This window comes from Cimex lectularius, unplaced genomic scaffold (genome assembly GCF_000648675.2).
Source record: "Cimex lectularius strain Harlan isolate CLEC.00 unplaced genomic scaffold, Clec_2.1 scaffold114, whole genome shotgun sequence".
In the NCBI taxonomy this organism is placed as follows: domain Eukaryota; kingdom Metazoa; phylum Arthropoda; class Insecta; order Hemiptera; family Cimicidae; genus Cimex; species Cimex lectularius.
The window spans coordinates 548,709-567,365 of NW_019392782.1; the positions used below are offsets into that span (position 1 = coordinate 548,709).

The 18,657-nt window shown below is 33.7% G+C and overlaps 1 protein-coding gene and 1 non-coding gene across 19 annotated transcripts in view; one reads left to right on the forward strand and one right to left on the reverse strand.

Annotated features, from left to right (window-relative positions):
• LOC106661780 (gamma-aminobutyric acid receptor subunit beta) overlaps nt 1-18,657 on the reverse strand; it is a 231,158-nt gene that overhangs the window by 104,655 nt on the left and 107,846 nt on the right. For all 18 annotated transcript variants that reach the window (XM_024227773.1, XM_024227772.1, XM_024227774.1 and 15 more), the window contains exon 2: nt 13,750-13,847. In XM_024227773.1, coding sequence (XP_024083541.1) covers nt 13,750-13,847 — 98 coding nt within the window. The remainder of the gene's footprint in view (nt 1-13,749; nt 13,848-18,657) is intronic.
• Trnad-guc lies at nt 15,797-15,869 on the forward strand. Its single transcript has one exon. It is a non-coding gene; the product is annotated as a tRNA-Asp (tRNA).

The following is an 18,657-nucleotide window of genomic DNA, read 5'->3' on the forward strand; positions in this document are numbered from 1 at the left end:
CCTAATTTAGACTTAATATTTCAAGCTTAAATTTATGGAAAACTGGAAAACATGTAACGCAAAGCAGAAAATTTTCACAATCAATGGTAAAATTTTAATCATTTTATTTATTAATAGTTCATCTTGGAGGCTGAAATGATAATTCTATTATTTTTTGTTTAAAAATTTGTATATTATTTTGTATTTTTTAGTTAGTTATAACTTTATGTCTCTAACTTAATGCTTGTATAAAAAATCTATAAAACATTAAAATAAACATATTTTGTGCTGTTTAGTGAATAAGCATTTTTTTCCATTTTTTAAATATATTTGTAGAATCAAATATGACCAAAATAGAAGTTGGAATGGTTAAGTTGTAATTCCATGTTGTATAGAAGTTGAGACCAATGCAAGAGGTAACCCAGTGAAATAATTCACTTTACCATTTTAATTTTTATATAGAAGAATCCCTCGCGAAGTCCGTTGTGATTCAGTTAGAAGGCTAACGGAGATAAAGTACAAAAATCCCAGGGCTACAAGAATTAAATCCATTTAGGTTATATATTGCCGGCGGAATCTGCGGAAAGTAAGGAAGGGCAGTGGGATATAGGTCGGATAGGGTGCGTGCGTGTGTATGCCGTGGGCGGAGGGGGCCTTCTGGAGGCCGGGGGTGGTTTTCTGGGGGTCGGTAGAAGGGGGTGCAGATCGATCCGCGGGCCCCACCCAAGTACGACCAGCGGGGCGAACCCTCTCGTTTCTTCCCCCGGGCGTTAACCAATCAGGCAGGATGCGAAGGAATCCTCCGGCGTATTTGCCAACGCGACACATACACGCGTTATGCTACCACTGAAGCATTTGCATATAAATTGAAGTCCCGTACTAATTTCCTTCTTTCCTCACCTCTCGACTTTTTCCTTTCGACTTTTTTAAGGGCGGGGGATTTTACGTTTCATCGTCTCTTTTTACTGATTTCTCATCGCAGGCCTATTCTCCCGGATAAAGGCCAAAGACCAAAGATAACAATATACAAGTGTTACTTCTGCTCGTATAATTTTCCAGCGATATCCATTTTCACACTGATCCCACAACAAAATACATAACACGATAAACTACGATAAAACGTTTTGTATATAACTATCAAATTATAACCTAAATATTATATGAAAAAATTAAATAAAACGCTAGAATGTAACAAAATTTCCAAAATATATAACTTCATTGTACCCAAAGATAATTATTGAATCATAACGAAAAAACCACGCAATTATATTCTCATGATTTTTCTACGGTATGCTCGACACGGCTGAACGATATATACCATTTAGTCCAGGAACTTAATTTTTAATTCTAATACATCTTTCCTTTATTAAATACCATAATCATAAAAAAAGTTAATGATCTGGGCGAAAAAATCATTACTTTTCTGTGTACTTATATATATTCTATTTCTGTTTAACAATATTACATGTACAACCAGAGTTTTATGTTTAATTTTCAATTAAAAATTATATATGACAATTTACAACGATCTCCGACGACAGACGGATTTAATTCCATGTTGAATATACTTTTATAAATATGTTTCATGATGTGCACTTAAATTAAAGTATTTCTATTTAAATATCTATCATAATTTTATATTACAAAATTTTCAGTTTTCTTCTGTACGGTATCAATTAAAATGCTAAATATGTTTAGATAGTTTACTGTGTTTTTATTGGTCATTTTACAAAAATTGCTAATCTCTAGTGTGATGAAAACACGTAATTTCCTTTAAACAATTTTTTCGTGCTTTTCTTGTACTTATATACAAATAATACTCCAGCTGATATTTTTAAATAATAGATATCAACAATAAGCCCAAACGTCACAAATATTTTAAACTTTCGTTCTCAACGCTCATCGTCCATGTAATGTCAAATTTTCACAATTTGTCTTTCAAATATCCCGAGATGCTTTCCGAAATATTTGGAAAAAATACACAGAAAGAAAAATACTTAATAATTTCTAAAACGATATTTACTTATATTTCAAAAACCTTGAATATAGGCACATTTTCTCCTACGTTTATTTTACTAATTTAACACAATATACACATATTTCTTCTTCTAATCTAATTTCTAGTGAGTAGATTGCAACAAACACGCTTCAAAAGGCTTTTACTTAAACTTTTAAATGTACCGTGAAGAACTCATTGTTTTCAGATTTTATTGTACGAGTTAAAATCATAAAATCCATACTCTTCAAGATATATGATTTGTAATAAATTGAATTCAATATGACAAAAAAACTATTTTAACAACTTTTATCCTTAAAGCTAGTGTATATAACAAAATACCCACAATTTGTCTTTTAATTAATTAAAGAAGTTAATTAAAAATAAAACGTCATGCAATATTTTTCGTAAATATTCGTATTTAAGTAAAGAAAATTATGATTTGCTTGTGAAGTAGAAGATAAGTACTAAAAGGTTTAAGGAAAAGATCGTTTATTTATCAAAGTAATTTCTTGAAACCACATTATTTCTCGGTTTTGTAGTACTAATGTAATATTATATACTCGAGTTATTCTTTGAAATCTTATTTTTAATATCTTTCGATTAATTAAGGTTTTTTAGTTGAGATGAAAAGGTCAGTGTCAGGTGCAGGATTCGAACCCACGATCTCCGGCTTGATACGCCGCTACTCTGCCACTTGAGTTATCCTGACTTCGATCCACACGGACACTTCCCATCTCAACCCCACCTTTTGAATTTTCCCTTCTTTTTGACATTTTTCAATATTATTTTTAATAACGTAGATTGCAACAAAATCACATTAGGACTACGATAAACTTAGACTTTCACACAAATCTTTAAAAATCCGGTAGACTAGTTTAAAAATTTTTATTGTTAACGACTGCATACCATGAACAACTCATTATCGAAAATAATAAAATTATTGTTACTCTTACTGATTTAAACTTTATTATAGATCTCAAAACACTGAAATTACGATGAGCTAAGAATTTTGGACAGATCTTTAAGAAAAGAAAACAACAAAATTAATTTTAAAAGTTTTATTCTCAAAGGTAGCGCTTAGGTAATTCCAAAATTAATTAAGGTTTTTAGTTGAGATAAAAAAGTAAGTGTCACGAACGGGATTCGAACCCACGACCTTCGCCTAGATACGAAGCTACTCTACCATTTGAGCTATCGTGTCTTCGATCCACCTTCGAGTCACGATAGCTCAATTGGTAGAGTAGCTTTGTATCTAACCGAAGGTCGTGGGTTCGAATCCCGCTCGTGACACTAACTTTTTTATCTCAACTAAAAATTAATTGAAAGATATTAATTGGTCAAGCGGACCACGAAAACTAGTGAATAATTCAAAAAATTGATTTCAACTTCAAATAATCAAAGATAGTGCGAGAAATGCATAAAAAGCAATATATTCAATTTGTCTACACAAATATTTTTGATTTTAGGTAAAACCAAATCGTGTGTTTCATCTACAGTGTATAATTAGTTTATATTATGTATAAAAACAGTTAGCTTGTTTATGATAGTTTAGTTTTTCGTTTTTTGGAAAATATTTTATACTTATCGTTGTAATTTCTATTAAAAAACAATATTTCTTAGTTTTGTTGTAGCAATATAATATTATAAACACGTTTTTCTCCTGTGGATCTAATCTTTAATCATTGTCAGAAAAATTTGTACCTACTATCATAATACAATATATACATGTTGCTCCTGCTGATATAATTATTTATTTTATTTTCCATCTTTACATGTACATAGATTTCAATATAAAATACTTAAACGATGATATAAGCTCAGGGTTGCACTGTGAACTTTAGAAAATAAGAACATTGCCTATAAAACTCTTATTTTCAACGCTAGTGAACATTTAACCAAATTTATCTTGAAAATATACTCAGATTTAATTGTAATTATTATAAGTACCAAATACGTTAAGCTTCCTTCTGAAAGTTTGTATATCTCTTTTTGAGTAAAATTTGGTATTTTTTAGTTTGATGTCCATTTGATCCATCACCTTACTAATAGTTTTTGACAGTAGAATGCACACCTAAAGAGAATCCATGACAGAACCCTAAAAGCAAAATGTATATGCTAAAAAAACTGTTGTAAAACTTGAACGATAATTCGTAACTTGATCTTATCTAAGAACTCAGACCCGTTATCAGATATCCAATAAGCTGGTCAAAAATAGAACAATGAAAGGTAGAGGAAATACTAGATAAAGTTCAAAGAATAATTGAACATCAATGCTGCTCTTAAAACAACACCCAAATCCATAAAACGTACCTTAAGCCGCAATCCTTAATTTTTACATGTAAAAAGGATGGCAGCTGTCGGGAAATGAAAATAATTCGGACAGTAAAAAGAAAGCATCTAATAAATACTAGACATATTGGAATTTTTGAACAAGTTAAAATAAGTACAGTGACTAATGCTATCTCTCATTTATCAGAGAGAAAACGAACATTTGAAAAAAAGAGACATAGAAATTTTCTTTGCTCTACAGATGGCTCGAACTGCTAAATAAATAATCCAACTGCTAACCATAGAAATATGTGGACATGAAATAAATAAGCAACATTTCAAGGGTGCAACCATACACTATCTGTTAATCGGGCAACAATACGAGATCAAGGGGGCGTCGGTGGCCGCAACGGTTTAGGCGTTGACACGGCGCTCATCACTGTAAGGTGAAGGTCCCCGGTTCGAATCTAGCACCCTTGTATTAGAACCCGAATTACTTACAAATGGGCTTTTTTCAAAAACACCGGCACCTCGTAAAAAAAAACATCTGGAACAACAAAACATGTCTGGAATGGCCTCAGTACGCCTCCCCTCCCCAAAAAATGGGTTGTAAAAAAAGCCTGACGCTAAAGTGGGTCCCAGCTCATGAGGTTTAGGTATCAAAGCAGAAGACATACGTATATAAAAGGGAGCGTGGAACCAACATGCCCAAATTTGCGGAAAAAATTATAGACACATTAAAAAATTATAAAATTGGAATCTTGGCTTACTGAAGAACATAACACATACTGGCAACGTAATAGAAGCGTGAATCAAACAAAAAGACAACTCCTAAAAACAATCCATTGCAGCCCAACCTATCTTGTCCACTATTGATCTTGATTAAGAAAAATTATATGGATAAGAATTTTCAATTTTTGTAGGACAGTTTAAGAGTTAAGTAGGAAATTTCTACGACTCCAATTAGAAAAAATAGATCTACCAAATAAATAATAGTCCTAATGACTCAATTCATAAAATATTGTTTAACAAATGTTATTTTTAAAAAAATCTTATATTACCTAAAGTGGTTACAAACATTTTTTGGATCCACTGTCTTTAAAACAATTATTTTACATTGCAATATTTACAATATATAATTAAATTACTATGTTAGTTATTTACATTGAACAATATGTGCATTATCCGTACTGGAATAATGTTCTGGTTCAAACAATTAATTCAATAAACATGTTTAAAGCTAAATATTTATACGTAAATTAATATACGTATGTGTTCGTATAAGGGTTATTGTACTAAACAATTGCATGTATTGATCGCATCGGTACATATTTAATCAGTACATTTAAGGTTAACTTCAATTTAGAAAAAACGAACATTAACTGTATTATTTTGTTAAAAGTTCATTTTATTTTTTTGAACAATTATTTATCGGTAATTAATAATTGTTTTTATATGTGTGGTGATTAGTGACCGTTAATCGATAATTATTCAGAAATCGTGAGATGCGGTCTGGTGTGATGTAGGTTTCAGAAAAACANAAAATTACATGTACTTAGTTTGAAATAAACTACAAAAAATATGAGTGGCTTGTTCTGATGCTACCCGACGAAAATCGTGTAATTTTACGAGCAAAACTATGAAATAAATTTTAATTAAATTTTATGAGCAAAACCATGTAATAAATTGTTCCAAATTTAGTATATGTACCGCCGAAGCGAGTACAATAAATTGTTAGTTAAATCCATTATATCACAAAATCGTATACCGGTGTTTTGATTAATTTTCTACCAAACCATTAAAATTAATTTTTTAAATAAAAACTAATTAATTTTTAATCACAGTTAATAAGTATGTTGTAATTAATTTTACGACAATAATACATGTAGTTTGAATAAAAATAAGAGTGTCCGGTTCTTTTGTCTACGACTGTACTCGATGCGACCCGACGAAAATCTGAACAGTGGGGATCGCAGAGCGTCGGGTAGGTTAGCGTGGCATAGCATCGGGTAGATGTGTACGGGGGTAATGCAACCTTATGGAAAATCGGAGTTTTGATTAGCGTCGGGTAGCATCGGGTAGCGTCGCATGGCGTAGCATCGGTTAAGTGTCTTTCTGGCTTAAAACGTACCATCACGAAAACCCAATTGTAGACTTTTTTTCAAACTGCACTAACCTTAACTGAATGAAGATCCAACATTAATTGAATTGATTGAAATTTACTTATAGTGGCCTAGCTGGTTGGCTGGAAAAATGATACTGCTGGACAATAACCCTAGCATGGGGTACGCGAAGAGATGCATAAAAGGGTCATCCGCAAGACTTACTGGAAGGTAACTTTGCATTTCGAAAAAATGCTTCATTTAATGGACACATAGCAGCATGGAAAAAAAATCGTATATGATAATCAAAACTACCTGACATGTCCAAAAATAATTTTAATCAACAAAATAATGGTGACCCATATGTACATCCAATATGGACTCTCTGTGTTTGAACCATGCTTGGCATCCTGCCACAAAATAGGATATATCATAAAAATAAATCCTTAATGAGTCCAAAACCATAGAAGGACCATCCGCAAACTTACAAAAGAATTAGTGGAAGACAACCGCAAACAGGATTCTGGTTCGACTAATGACGGCCCCATAAGAAGGCACATGCTCCGATTAGGGGTGCTTACAGAAGAAATACTATGCATATACTGCCAAGAAAAAGAGGATCCTCATTCCATTCAAAAGGTGAGGTTGAGATGGGAAATTAGTGTCCGAGTGGAACGAAGGGTGTCACGATAGCTCAAGTGGTAGAGTAGCGGTGAATCTAGCCGAAGGTCGTAGGTTCGAATCCCGCTCGTGACATTGACTTTTTATCTCAACTAAAAACCTTAAACAAGTTAAACAAAAAATATGAATGTCCCGTTCTGATGCTACCCGACGAAAATGATGTAATTTTACGAGCAAAACTATGAAATAAATTGTTAATTAAATTTTATGAGTAAAACTGGGTAATAAATTGTTCTAATTTTAGTATATGTACCGCCGAAGCGAGTACAATAAATTGTTAGTTAAAGCCATTATATCAAAAAACTGTATTCAGGTGTTTTGATTAATTTTGTACCAAATCATTAAAATTAATTTTTTAAATAAAAACTAATTAATTTTTAATCACAGTTAATAAGTATGTTGTAATTAATTTTACGACAATAATACATGTAGTTTGAATAAAATTATGAGTGTCCGGTTCTTTTGTCTTCGACTGTACTCGATGCGACCCGACGAAAATCTGGACAGTGGGGATCGCAGAACGTCGGGTAGGGCAGCGTAGCATAGCATCAGGCAAATGTGCACGGGGGTAATGCAACCTTATGGAAAATCGGAGTTTTGATTTGCGTCGGGTATCATCTGGTAGCGTCGCATGGCGTAGCATCGGGTAAGTGTGTTTCTGGCTAAAACCGTTGCTGCCAGCGACGCCCCTTTAAAATTATTGTATTCAAAATTTACATTATTAACATTATTCTGCGCGTTTAAGCCGGTTCTATCTAATACTCCGTGATGTTATATTCAAAACTAGTTTGACTATTTCGGTTAATTCATCCCCCCTTTTGATATACGCTAATAAAACCCTTTATCGTATTGTTTAACGTTTGAACAGCGGCTAACTTCCACACTCCCGATTTCGGCACATTCCATATACCGTCTAACAGGCAGAAGCCTATCGCAATGTTGACTTTGTATGTGTCAATTACATTTGATTGCATGCTAATGAGGAACATCAACCTGTGTACCAGGATCCTAACAGATTTACCCGGATATTGTAACGGTGTATACAGAGATTTAGTCAAACTTTCAATATTAATTCACTAATATTGTGTTTCGGTTTGCCGTTTGAATGAAACATTTAAATCTTGTCTTTACAACGTTAACAAATTAATTTTTTTATAGACCGTTCGTATTAACACATTCTGACAGGATTTAAACAATAGATGAAAAAGTACGAAAGATGGTCCTCGATGCGGCAAACGTTCCGATAATATTTTTTTTAGATAGGGCAAAGTTTGCTTTCCATCTTGTCGCAATATTATCGCAGAACTTTGTCAGTCCAGGCTTAACAAACAAGTTTATATTTGACGAACGGAGGCTCTTGTACAACTTGACACCTCGGACAGTTTGCAAACTCTTGTTGACCGTCCAATTAGAGTTATTTAGCCTGGATAAACCGCAGTCGCAAGTAGTTTAAACAGTTGGCTAAGTGTATTACCAATAACGGAACGTTTTTGGGGGGTGGGGAACAACCGAAAAACCGATATAACATCGAATGCCAATTGAGGGGATAATTGTAAATTTTCAAGTTTGACTCTATTTCCTAGCTTACAAATCTAGTTTTTATCTGTACGGCTAAAGACATTACAATTTATAAACTATTTTTTCTGTATATCCCTTTTTCTTTTAGATAAGATAAGTGTAACTTTACCAACTTAAACATGTAATTTTACTCTTTTTCACTGAAAATGTCTCCTATTGTGTCCAAGCTTTGACAAAGATTTTCCTGGAATATTTGGTCTCAATAATAAAGTACATAATTATTCCAAAGGGTTCATTATTTATATTTCATTTCTCAATGACGACTTACCATGGTAAAACAGTCTTTTATTCTAGGTATACCAGAGCAAGTTGCTTATAAATTATATTGACTAAAAATTAATTTTCCATAAATACCTATTTAAAAGTGACGAAAATATTATATAACAACTAATTTAAATTTATTATTTCGTATTAAATTGATAATGTTCTTGCAAATATTTAATGGGTTACCAGCTTTGAGTGTTTAAGGTACTATCTTTAGACTATTAATTAGGAAAAACCAAATTTGCACAGAACACACATAGAAAAATGATGCTGGCTGGACCGGGCTTAATTTAATTTTAAACAGGCCGGGTATATTTATTTTTCATTTCCTGGAAACGTACGAGTTACCGCCGCTTCTAAAAGTTTGAACTAAACGAGTTTTCACTGACCCCACGTAGGCCTCCAGTGCTATATTACCGAGACCTGTAACCGCCGAGCGTTACATTATTTAGAGTAGAAGTGAGCCGTTACATTTAAATAATTTCCTTCCGTCCTAATTAAAACCGGCGAATAGTTCAGATGTTTCAACTGATTTCTCTTGTAATAAAACCTGTCCATTGATCCAGGTAAGGAGGATGAACGAGTTATCATTTCCTGCCAAGAACCTTTGTTATTTTCATTTTTTTTTGTTATTCTGTAACCGGGTTATAATTTGGACATGGGATTAAACGGACAAACCAACAATGTTATCTCTTAGAAATAAATGTTTGGTATTTAGTGACCGTTAGTTGATTTTTTTTTGGAGATCGTGAAATGCGGTCTGATGTGACGTAGGTTGAGACATTTTCTTTATCGTGCCAACGTTTCGATCATTAATGAGATCATCTTCAGGGTTCTTATAAACATTGTTTAAATTATACAAATACACGTAGGATGTGAAAAAATTGAAAATTTATACAATGCTAGAAATTTTACATTCAATCAAAATATTTGTACTCACTCAGAGTGTTTGTTTTTTGTGTCATTCTTGTCTGTCGTGTTGAGGGTGCCAGTGAGGTGTTGATGTTTTATGTTTATATACGTTGGATTTTGATGGTGGGGAAGGAAGTCGGGATAGAAAAACATTTTTATATGAGGAGTCGGTCCTTTGAGGTGAAAAGAGCGCCCACAATGGGAAAGAATGGTGGTTCGGCCTGATTATTCTTTCTGGATTATAAACTAGAGATATTTAGGGAAAGGAAAGCCAAATTTTTGAAAAATTAGATTATGTAGAAATGTCTGATGTGAGGAATGTCATGACTGTTTTTTTATGTTATATTATATGTTTTGTATAATGTGATGAAGTGTATGTTATTGATATAAATCCTAGGCCCTGAAGATGATCTCAATAAAGATCGAAACGTTGGCACGATAAAGAAAATGCTTTTCTGAACCTACACACCAGACCCCATCTAACGATCTCTAAATAACAACTTACAAATAAACTCGTTTCATTTTAACTTTTAGTTTTACCAGTTAGATTAAGTGTATTATATTTATTTAAAATATGCTAGATTTATCGGGATATTTTGAAAATATTACTTCTTCCAAAGGAAAAATTTGAACAAGAAGAGCTTAAAATTTTTCAGTTTTTTATTCTCGCTCACTTTAAATAAAGATCTTCTTAGTATTAATAATAAAATAAGTAGCTTTATTTAAGAATAATTACGAGTTTACTTAATATAAGGAAATTATAAAGTGTGTTCTTTTTGATGCTATCAAAAAGACAGAAAATACTTCTTTAATATTTTTAGTCCAGTTTGAAATTTGTACCTTTTTTGTAGAAAAAGTATACAGGTACATCAGGACCAATACAACATCAAAATTTCAAATACAACGCTACATATCCTGACACACTATTTTAAAGGATTTTTAAAATGCAAACAATGGTGCAATCGGATTTTAAAATGATCCAAAAATGACAAAGTTATGGCAAAAAATTTGAAAAAAAAACAACAACTAATCAGTTGGTTCGCTATTTATCAATCCGGTTTTATGTTCGAACTGCCTCCCTTGTCCACGGGAGATGGATTCACAAAACCATTCGCTATCCTTTTCTGCAGTTCTTCAACCGAGGCTGCTGGGTTATAATCGGGGCACTGTTTTTTAAATGGCCTCACAGAAAATAGTCAAGTGGAATTAAATCGGGCGACCGAGGAGGCCGACAGATCGGGCCATGAAGTCCTAACCACCTAATCCCCAATTTGACGATTCAAATAACGTCTCACCTGTAAAAAATTGTGTGGGGGCATCCATCAAACTGGAGAATATTTGTTTTTCGTTGTTGCAAAGGAATATCTTCTAATATTGGTAAAACCTTCCTCAAAAAATTGAGGAACTGATCACCATATTTTAGTTGAAATGAGGCCATATTATTTCATTTCCGAAAAGTCCATACCAAACGTTGATACTGGGAACCACCTGATGATGACAAGAGTATGAAATTCTCGGATTTCCTTCTCTTTGGTTCGAAAATTTAAAAGGTTTTGTGTGCCATTTTTCATCAGTCCATGTATAAGGTTTTTTCCACCTCCAAAATCGACCTGTGCAAGAAACATTAGGCGCCTGTCATAATCATAGTCCCGAAGTCCCTGGGCAAGATGAGGACAATACGGCTTAAAATTGTAAGTCCGGAGTACATCTCTAATTTTATTTCTTCAAAAAAATAAAATCCTTCCAACATATCGGAGCGAGGAATTCGGGTTTTTGCAAACATTGAGTAAAATTCATTAGTTTTCGTGGTGCCCTTGACCAATTAATCTCTTGCAATTAATTAAGGTTTTCAGTTGAGATAAAAAAGTCAATGTAACGAGCGGGATTCGAACCCACGACCTTCGGCTACATACGCCGCTACTCTATCCGCCACTTGAGCTATCGTGACTTCGATCCACTCGGACACCAACTTCCCATCTCAACCCCACCTTTTGAGCCGAAGGTCGTGGGTTCGAATCCCGCCTGTGACATTGACTTTTTAAACTCAATTAAAAATTTAATTAATGCGGTAAAATATTCATATTAATTTCTCCTCGTCGAAATTATGCTGCCGGTTTCTTGGTGATGGAAGACTGATCCGTATCTCCTCATATTGCGAGAAACACGAATAAACATTTTGTGCTTTAATCTGGGGCGATCAGGCAATTTCTGAAAGTAAACTGGACTTCAGATCCGTAAAATGTGCACTTCTGTTCAATTTGAATGGAATACTGAATGTAACGATAAGGTACTATTGAAGATTTTATCTCATAATGCAACATTTGACAACAACAACAGAATATAAACAATAACCCATTAATATTTACTTTAGTGAAGAAAAATTTTTCGCCTTAACAACGAAAGAAACGAAATGTTTTTTCAAATATTTTGCCATAGCTCATTTTATGATTAATTTAAAATCCAATTGCATCATTGCATTTAAAGTAAAAATTCTTTTAAAATAATGTGTCATGATGTATAGGGACTTAAAATTTTAAAGGTGAACGCCGTACTTATAATTTTTCTCTAAAAAAATTTAAAAATTTGAAACTAGACTGAAGATATTAAATATGTATATTTTGATTTTTCTGATAGCGTCATTGGGATGACACCCTGTATATACAGAATATAGGGCTTGGATAGCCGTCAGCTGGAGAGTGATCCATAGTTTTGATATAATAATAATAAATAAAAAAGAATACAACAGAAAACTAACGTAAATGTAGCAACCCCGAAATATTATGTATAAAAATGAACTACATGATAATATCTACGTTTTATTATATTTGATCATTTATATCCATAAGCAGTGTTGGAAAATAACATTTTCCTTAACATGTCTATTACATTAACTAATTATTTTTATGAACGTGGTTTTTCTGATCATTTTTGACAACCATATACGTGATTTTGTCCTGTTTGTACCATTTCAGCTTTTCTCCATTGTCACTGAGTTTTATGTGGAATATACTGAGAAAAACTCTCAGATAAACATACAAAATCGCAAGTTCTATTACAAACATGCAATATATAAACTGCCAGCACACCCAGGCTTTCACTAAAAAGTAGCCTTAAGCATTAAAATTTTCCCCACATAAAGTGGTTGTTATGTGTGCTCTTTTTGTAGTTTTCTTTTGAATCCTGCGAAAATATTCATCTTAAAAAAATATTTCTAACGTTATGGTATTATTTATTTTCAAAAACCATTGTAAATAGGTATTTTTGAATATTCCTTGACCATAAATGTTTTAAAAGGACGAATATTTTTAACCTGGGTATCAGTTACAATTGTATACTTTGTTTATTATATTTTATGCATTTCTTGTTCTTACTGTAAATTTACGTTCATTTATGATAAGTGTTAATAAATGGATAAATCGGCTGAAGTAACATTGTCTTAGAAAATCGCAAGGGTAAAATGTATCTTATAGTGCAGGTGTAAAGTCTGAAAGCAAGTTTTTCTCTTTACTGCTTTTTTATGATCCAGGGTCGTCATCAACACTCTACACATGCGATTTTCACTGCCCACGCCCTTTTAGTATAACGGAGAATAAGTCTTTTTCTGCCCTTAATCTGTCAAGCGTTGTGTTGGGCTTTTTTCAGAGCCGGTTGAAAATGAAAAGAAGCGGAAAGGAATAAGTCGAGGGTCGAGGAAAAGTCGAAAAAAGTCGTTCGGAGAGCGAAATCGTTTTTTTACGAAAAAATCATTTGCACTCGAGCCGGGATAAAACGAAACGCACTTAAAAGTACTTTTTTTTTCAAAACCTGATGTTTTTCCGTAAGTTTCCATTTACGGATTGCAATTTGAAGCGTGTGGAGAGTTTGGCAAATAGGCCGGCGGTAGCTCGATTAAACGATCCTTCTTTCCTTGAAATCCTTTGAATGATTCTTCCCTGCTAAATGATAGGCAATTTCGTTTTCACTTACCACCGTAGTTGGGCCTTACTCTTTTGTCATAACTGACACTGAAGGAGTCGAGGATTGCCGAGATGTTGACATCGCCCAACATGCTTCCGCCGCTTCCCCTATAATCAAATTACACAAAGTTTAGAAATTTAATACGTTCAGCATCGTATAATGAAAGAAACTGATTAAAATTGAAAGAAAAACATGTTGGAAAAAACCATAAAAATTAATTAGACAAGGCGATAATTTGAAAAACGCTCATGCGGCCTTTTTCGAACATGGTTATGCGGATCATAACTTTCCTAGAAGGTTGAGACGTTTGGTATTTGGGTCGGGTTATAACGAGATGGGCACAAACTATTTCGACGGCTGTGTGTCGTGCGGCACGCATTCATCGGAAACGTCGGAATAAAGGGTCCGATCAAAAGCAGCTATGTTAAACTGTGAGGTCAGGAAATGTTTCCACTGGTTTCTATTTTGCCTGTAAATAAATCAAAACCGTTCGATTGATCGAAATGTTTTTAGGGAAAAACCATTCAGTTAAAAAATCAGGATAGAGGCTAGTTACAATTTTACAAGGATAAGCATGTACAAATGAAGTTTCAACAAAGATAAAACAAGTCTAAAAAATCGAAAAAACTAACGTCTTTTTTAAAACAAAAGACATGTTATTTTTTAAAACAAAGGTGACATAAAATAGGCATTTTCTGACTTTTTGAAAAGCTAGGTTGTTTCAGTCTCAACGCTTCCAATTTTTAAACCTAAACACACTCTTTTTTTCAGTACGTACAGTATTGTCACGTTCAGATTTAAATGAACCGCCATGCCCCTCCACACACTCAAACAGTGATAGGAGTAGGGGCCAAGAAAGGGCTATTTTTTTCAAGTCCTAAAACAGATCCCTTTCTGGCTTGTGTGGGTAAACAGCTATTTTTGGTAAAAATAAAAATTTGGTGTGCACACTATTCAAGTAAGTTAATTTTATTACTTTGACGTCAAAATAAAAAATAATAATTGTAATTTAATTTTAAAAGGATATATATTTTTATAAAGAAGAGTAAAAGAAATAATATTTCATTTTAAAAGTTGTTAATATTTTAATTGTATTTTCTAATTTGAAGGTCAAAATTTTAATAATAATAATAATAATAATCTTTCAACCGAGAATCAAATAACATTTTAAAATTAAGGTTTGTAGATTTGAGATAGGTTTGTTATTGTATAAAAGGATTCTTTAAATTAAAAATAATAATTAATAAAATATATTGTCATTTTATGCGAAAATAAATAAATACTTTGGTTTAAATGAAATATAAAAGGTGCCTGATCGATAAATGAAATAATCGTAGTCAGGTCCGATCGTAAAAAAACCTCTGGGACCTTGATTTCGGTTTTCCGAAATCAGGGTTGGGCCCAACAAAAAAAGAAGAAGAGACACGCTATATCACAAAATATACTTTCAGTTCGGTAACATCTAAAAATGTGATGGGAAATATATACAAAATTGACATAACATAACCATAGTACTCCAACAAAACTAAAATTTGTCGCGTTCACTGTCACTAAGTTCGAGATCTCGCGGCCATCTTGTCTTCAGACGGCGAGGATGGTTCGAGGGAATTAGTTGCAACGCTAGTTTCATGATGTGCGTATTTACGGTGGTTGGAAGCGTTTTGAAAAATTTCCGATAATGAGAGCTGATTTCTTCGTGGACGAGTGCAATAATTAACCCTGTGTGTGTAATTTCAACATAAAATGGAATTCACTATTTTTCGTGGTCCGATTGACTAATTTATATCGTACAATTAATTAAGGTTTTACGTTGAGATAAAAAAGCCAGTCACGAGCGGGATTCGAAACCACGCCCTTTGGCTTGATACACCGCTAATTTTTCAAATGTGTAATCTATTTGATTCTCGGCGACATGTGAATGGCCACGGAGAGCTTTAGTGAAATATACTTCATTTTAATTCATTAAGTTCACTATTTTACATTTAAAAAATGGCAAAAAGGAGGGAAATTCGAAAGGTGCGGTTGAGATGAGAAGTTAGTGCCCGAGGGGATCGAAGTCACGATAGCTCAAGTGGTAGAGTAGCGGCGTGTCAAGCCGAAGGTCGTGGGTTCGAATCCCGCTCGTGCCATTGACTTTTTTATCTCAACTTAAAACGTTAATTAATTATAAAATGGAATACCAAGAACTAAAGTAGGTTTTAGTATTAAGGATTGTACAGTTTGGCTTCGGCGGATTACTTGGCTGAACTCAACACTTCCAGTGTGGAATTCTATATTCTTTAAGCTTATCTATGTTGGAAAGTAGCCTTTTTATTTGATAGAGGCAAGTCAGAGCGTTTGTGAAGAGGCTGTGGATGTGCTCTGTATCGTGTCATAATTTCTTCCACGTTCCACTTTTCAGACGTGTGTGAGGATTCCAGGTCAAGCGTTTATTGATATGAGGTACCGCAACTTGTCCGCAGGTAGGAGGGAAATATTTTTCAAGCAGACTGAAAGGGAAATCTTTTTATGGAGAGTGAACGTGGATGGATTTGTCTATGTTAAATGTTATTATTTTCTTTGCACATCAAGACACAAGTCATGTGAGGTGTTGAAGGTTTCAAGTGGAAAAGTATGGAGATACTAGAGAGGATTGCTATATAGTCTGCAAATGTCAATAAGGTGGTTTGAGCATGTGATGTAATGTCGGCTGAATAAACCTAGTGTGTGGAGGCATGATCGCTCTTCTGAGCAACTTCAGCATGAATAAAGAAATATTCTGAGAAGGGATTGTCTTCAATGACTAAAAAAACCCGCAAAAGTAGGTGGAGGGAAGGATGTTCTCGGGTAAGACCAGCTGCAAGACTAGGTGAAAAATTCGGACTTAGGTCAAGAAAGCCCCCAGAAAAGTACTCCACTAAGTCTAGAGAGAAGGAGATAATGTCTACCACATGATGTTCGTTGGATATTTCAATGGCAGTTGCGAAAACCAAATTGATGGTCGGGGATTACATTTTGAGAATTTAGGGTGGGAATAATTTGATTCTTGAGAAGAATTTAATTGAGCTTGTATAAACTTTTACCTAAAATAGGCAGTATACTTATTGGCCAATACGAGGCAGTACAATGTGTTGGTTTTATTGGTTTGTACATACGAGTATTTTCATGCTAAAAGGGTAGACGATTAAACAATTAATTAATTTTTTTAAAAGTAGAAGTTAGAGGATGTTAGATGTGATAAGGTCAAAAAATGTTGCTTTCTTTGATTAGAAACATTTTCCTCATTTTTTTTCTATTTATTTACCATTCTTTCAAGTAAGGCGGCGAAATATTAACCATGTCTCCATTACCACATATATTATATAACTAATTTCCTTGAAGGTCGATATGAACTAATATTCCACTTCGCATTCGCGCTAATAAGTACATTCACTCTTCGAATAAACAAAGGTGAACACTAAATAAGATTTCTATTTCATCCATATGCAATAAAACAGTCTTGTTCCTCCAATAATCTGACAGGGGGACACAAATACCCAATTCCTACTCGCTCTTTATATAGAGCCAAGGAATGACATCTATCTGTTCGAATTCGACACATCGAGGAAATTTCCTCGCCGGACTTATCACCGGATGACAACCTTACAAAGCCAATTCGATTTAGATCCTCTAAAGAGAACCCATACTCTTGATACATAGGAGCTTCCTTTTGATCATATTTTTTAGAATCAGAAAGCCGGATTGCGAAGGTCAACTTTTTGAAGTGAATTTTCCTGCTAAAGTAAATAAATTTTTTTTAAACGTATTGATTAGACTATTGATGAGATGAATTTTCAGCAATAGACTACAATCTATTAATTGCAATTTTTATATGTTCAATTTAGTTGATATTTTTATTTAGGGGGCCCACGTTGATGCTAAATTGGGGTATAAATTCTAAGCGGAAACTTATTGGATGCAATTACTCGAATCAAGAAAGTGAAAGCTGATATTCAATCGAGTGGAATCCTTTTAATTGGCAAGCAACATGATCTCTTTTTGGGTTTAGAGTGAGCCCGAGTCACAAATGAGAGGCGGGTAATTGGCCAAAATAATAAAACGACCCTTGTCCGCCTAAGGATGAAAACCACTTGAATTAAACGTTTCAAATTAAGGTTTTTAACCACTGTTCCTAAGGCCGCTTTGCCATCTTTAATTTACTCAAGCTGGAAACTTGGCTTTAAAATTTTTTGGACCGCTTTAAGAAAGAAAAACTTTACTTGGACGCAAATAAATTAAATTTATTTCCAATGAATTGTATTTATTTATACTCTTAGTTATTTGGCGTAATGTTACGCTTGGATATGTTTTATATTATATAAAATACTCACATATTACTTTATACCATTTGGGTACAAGAGTCTCATTCCTTGGCTCCATATAGAGAGCCATCCATTTCTTGAAGCCAAGGAATTGAATATTTGAGTCCCATTTTCAGATTAGAAGAAGAAGGTTTTGATAGAAAGTTGACTAAATTCAAAAGGTGGGTTGAGAATGGAAGTTGGTGTCCGAGTGGATCGAAGTCACGTGGTGGAGCAGTGGCGTATTTAGCCGAAGGTCGTGGGTTCGAATCCAGCTCGTGACACTGACATTTTTATCTCAACTAAAACCTTAATTAAAGAAGAAGAACATTAATGGGTTTATACAGAAATAGTTTCACCTTCAAAAAAATAATTTGATGTATTTTGTATTACAAACTTAACACTGAAGATAACTAGAAGCCGAAACATACACAGACCCTTTAAGCGAGAAAATGAACACTGAACACAAACAAATAAAAATAATCACCTTGAAGACTTTATGTAGAGATCGTACAAACTAAAAATAGTTTTGATAGATGTGATCGAGATTCTATAATAGCTGTCTCACCGTTGCCGGATTTCCGCAGAGTGGGCAGCG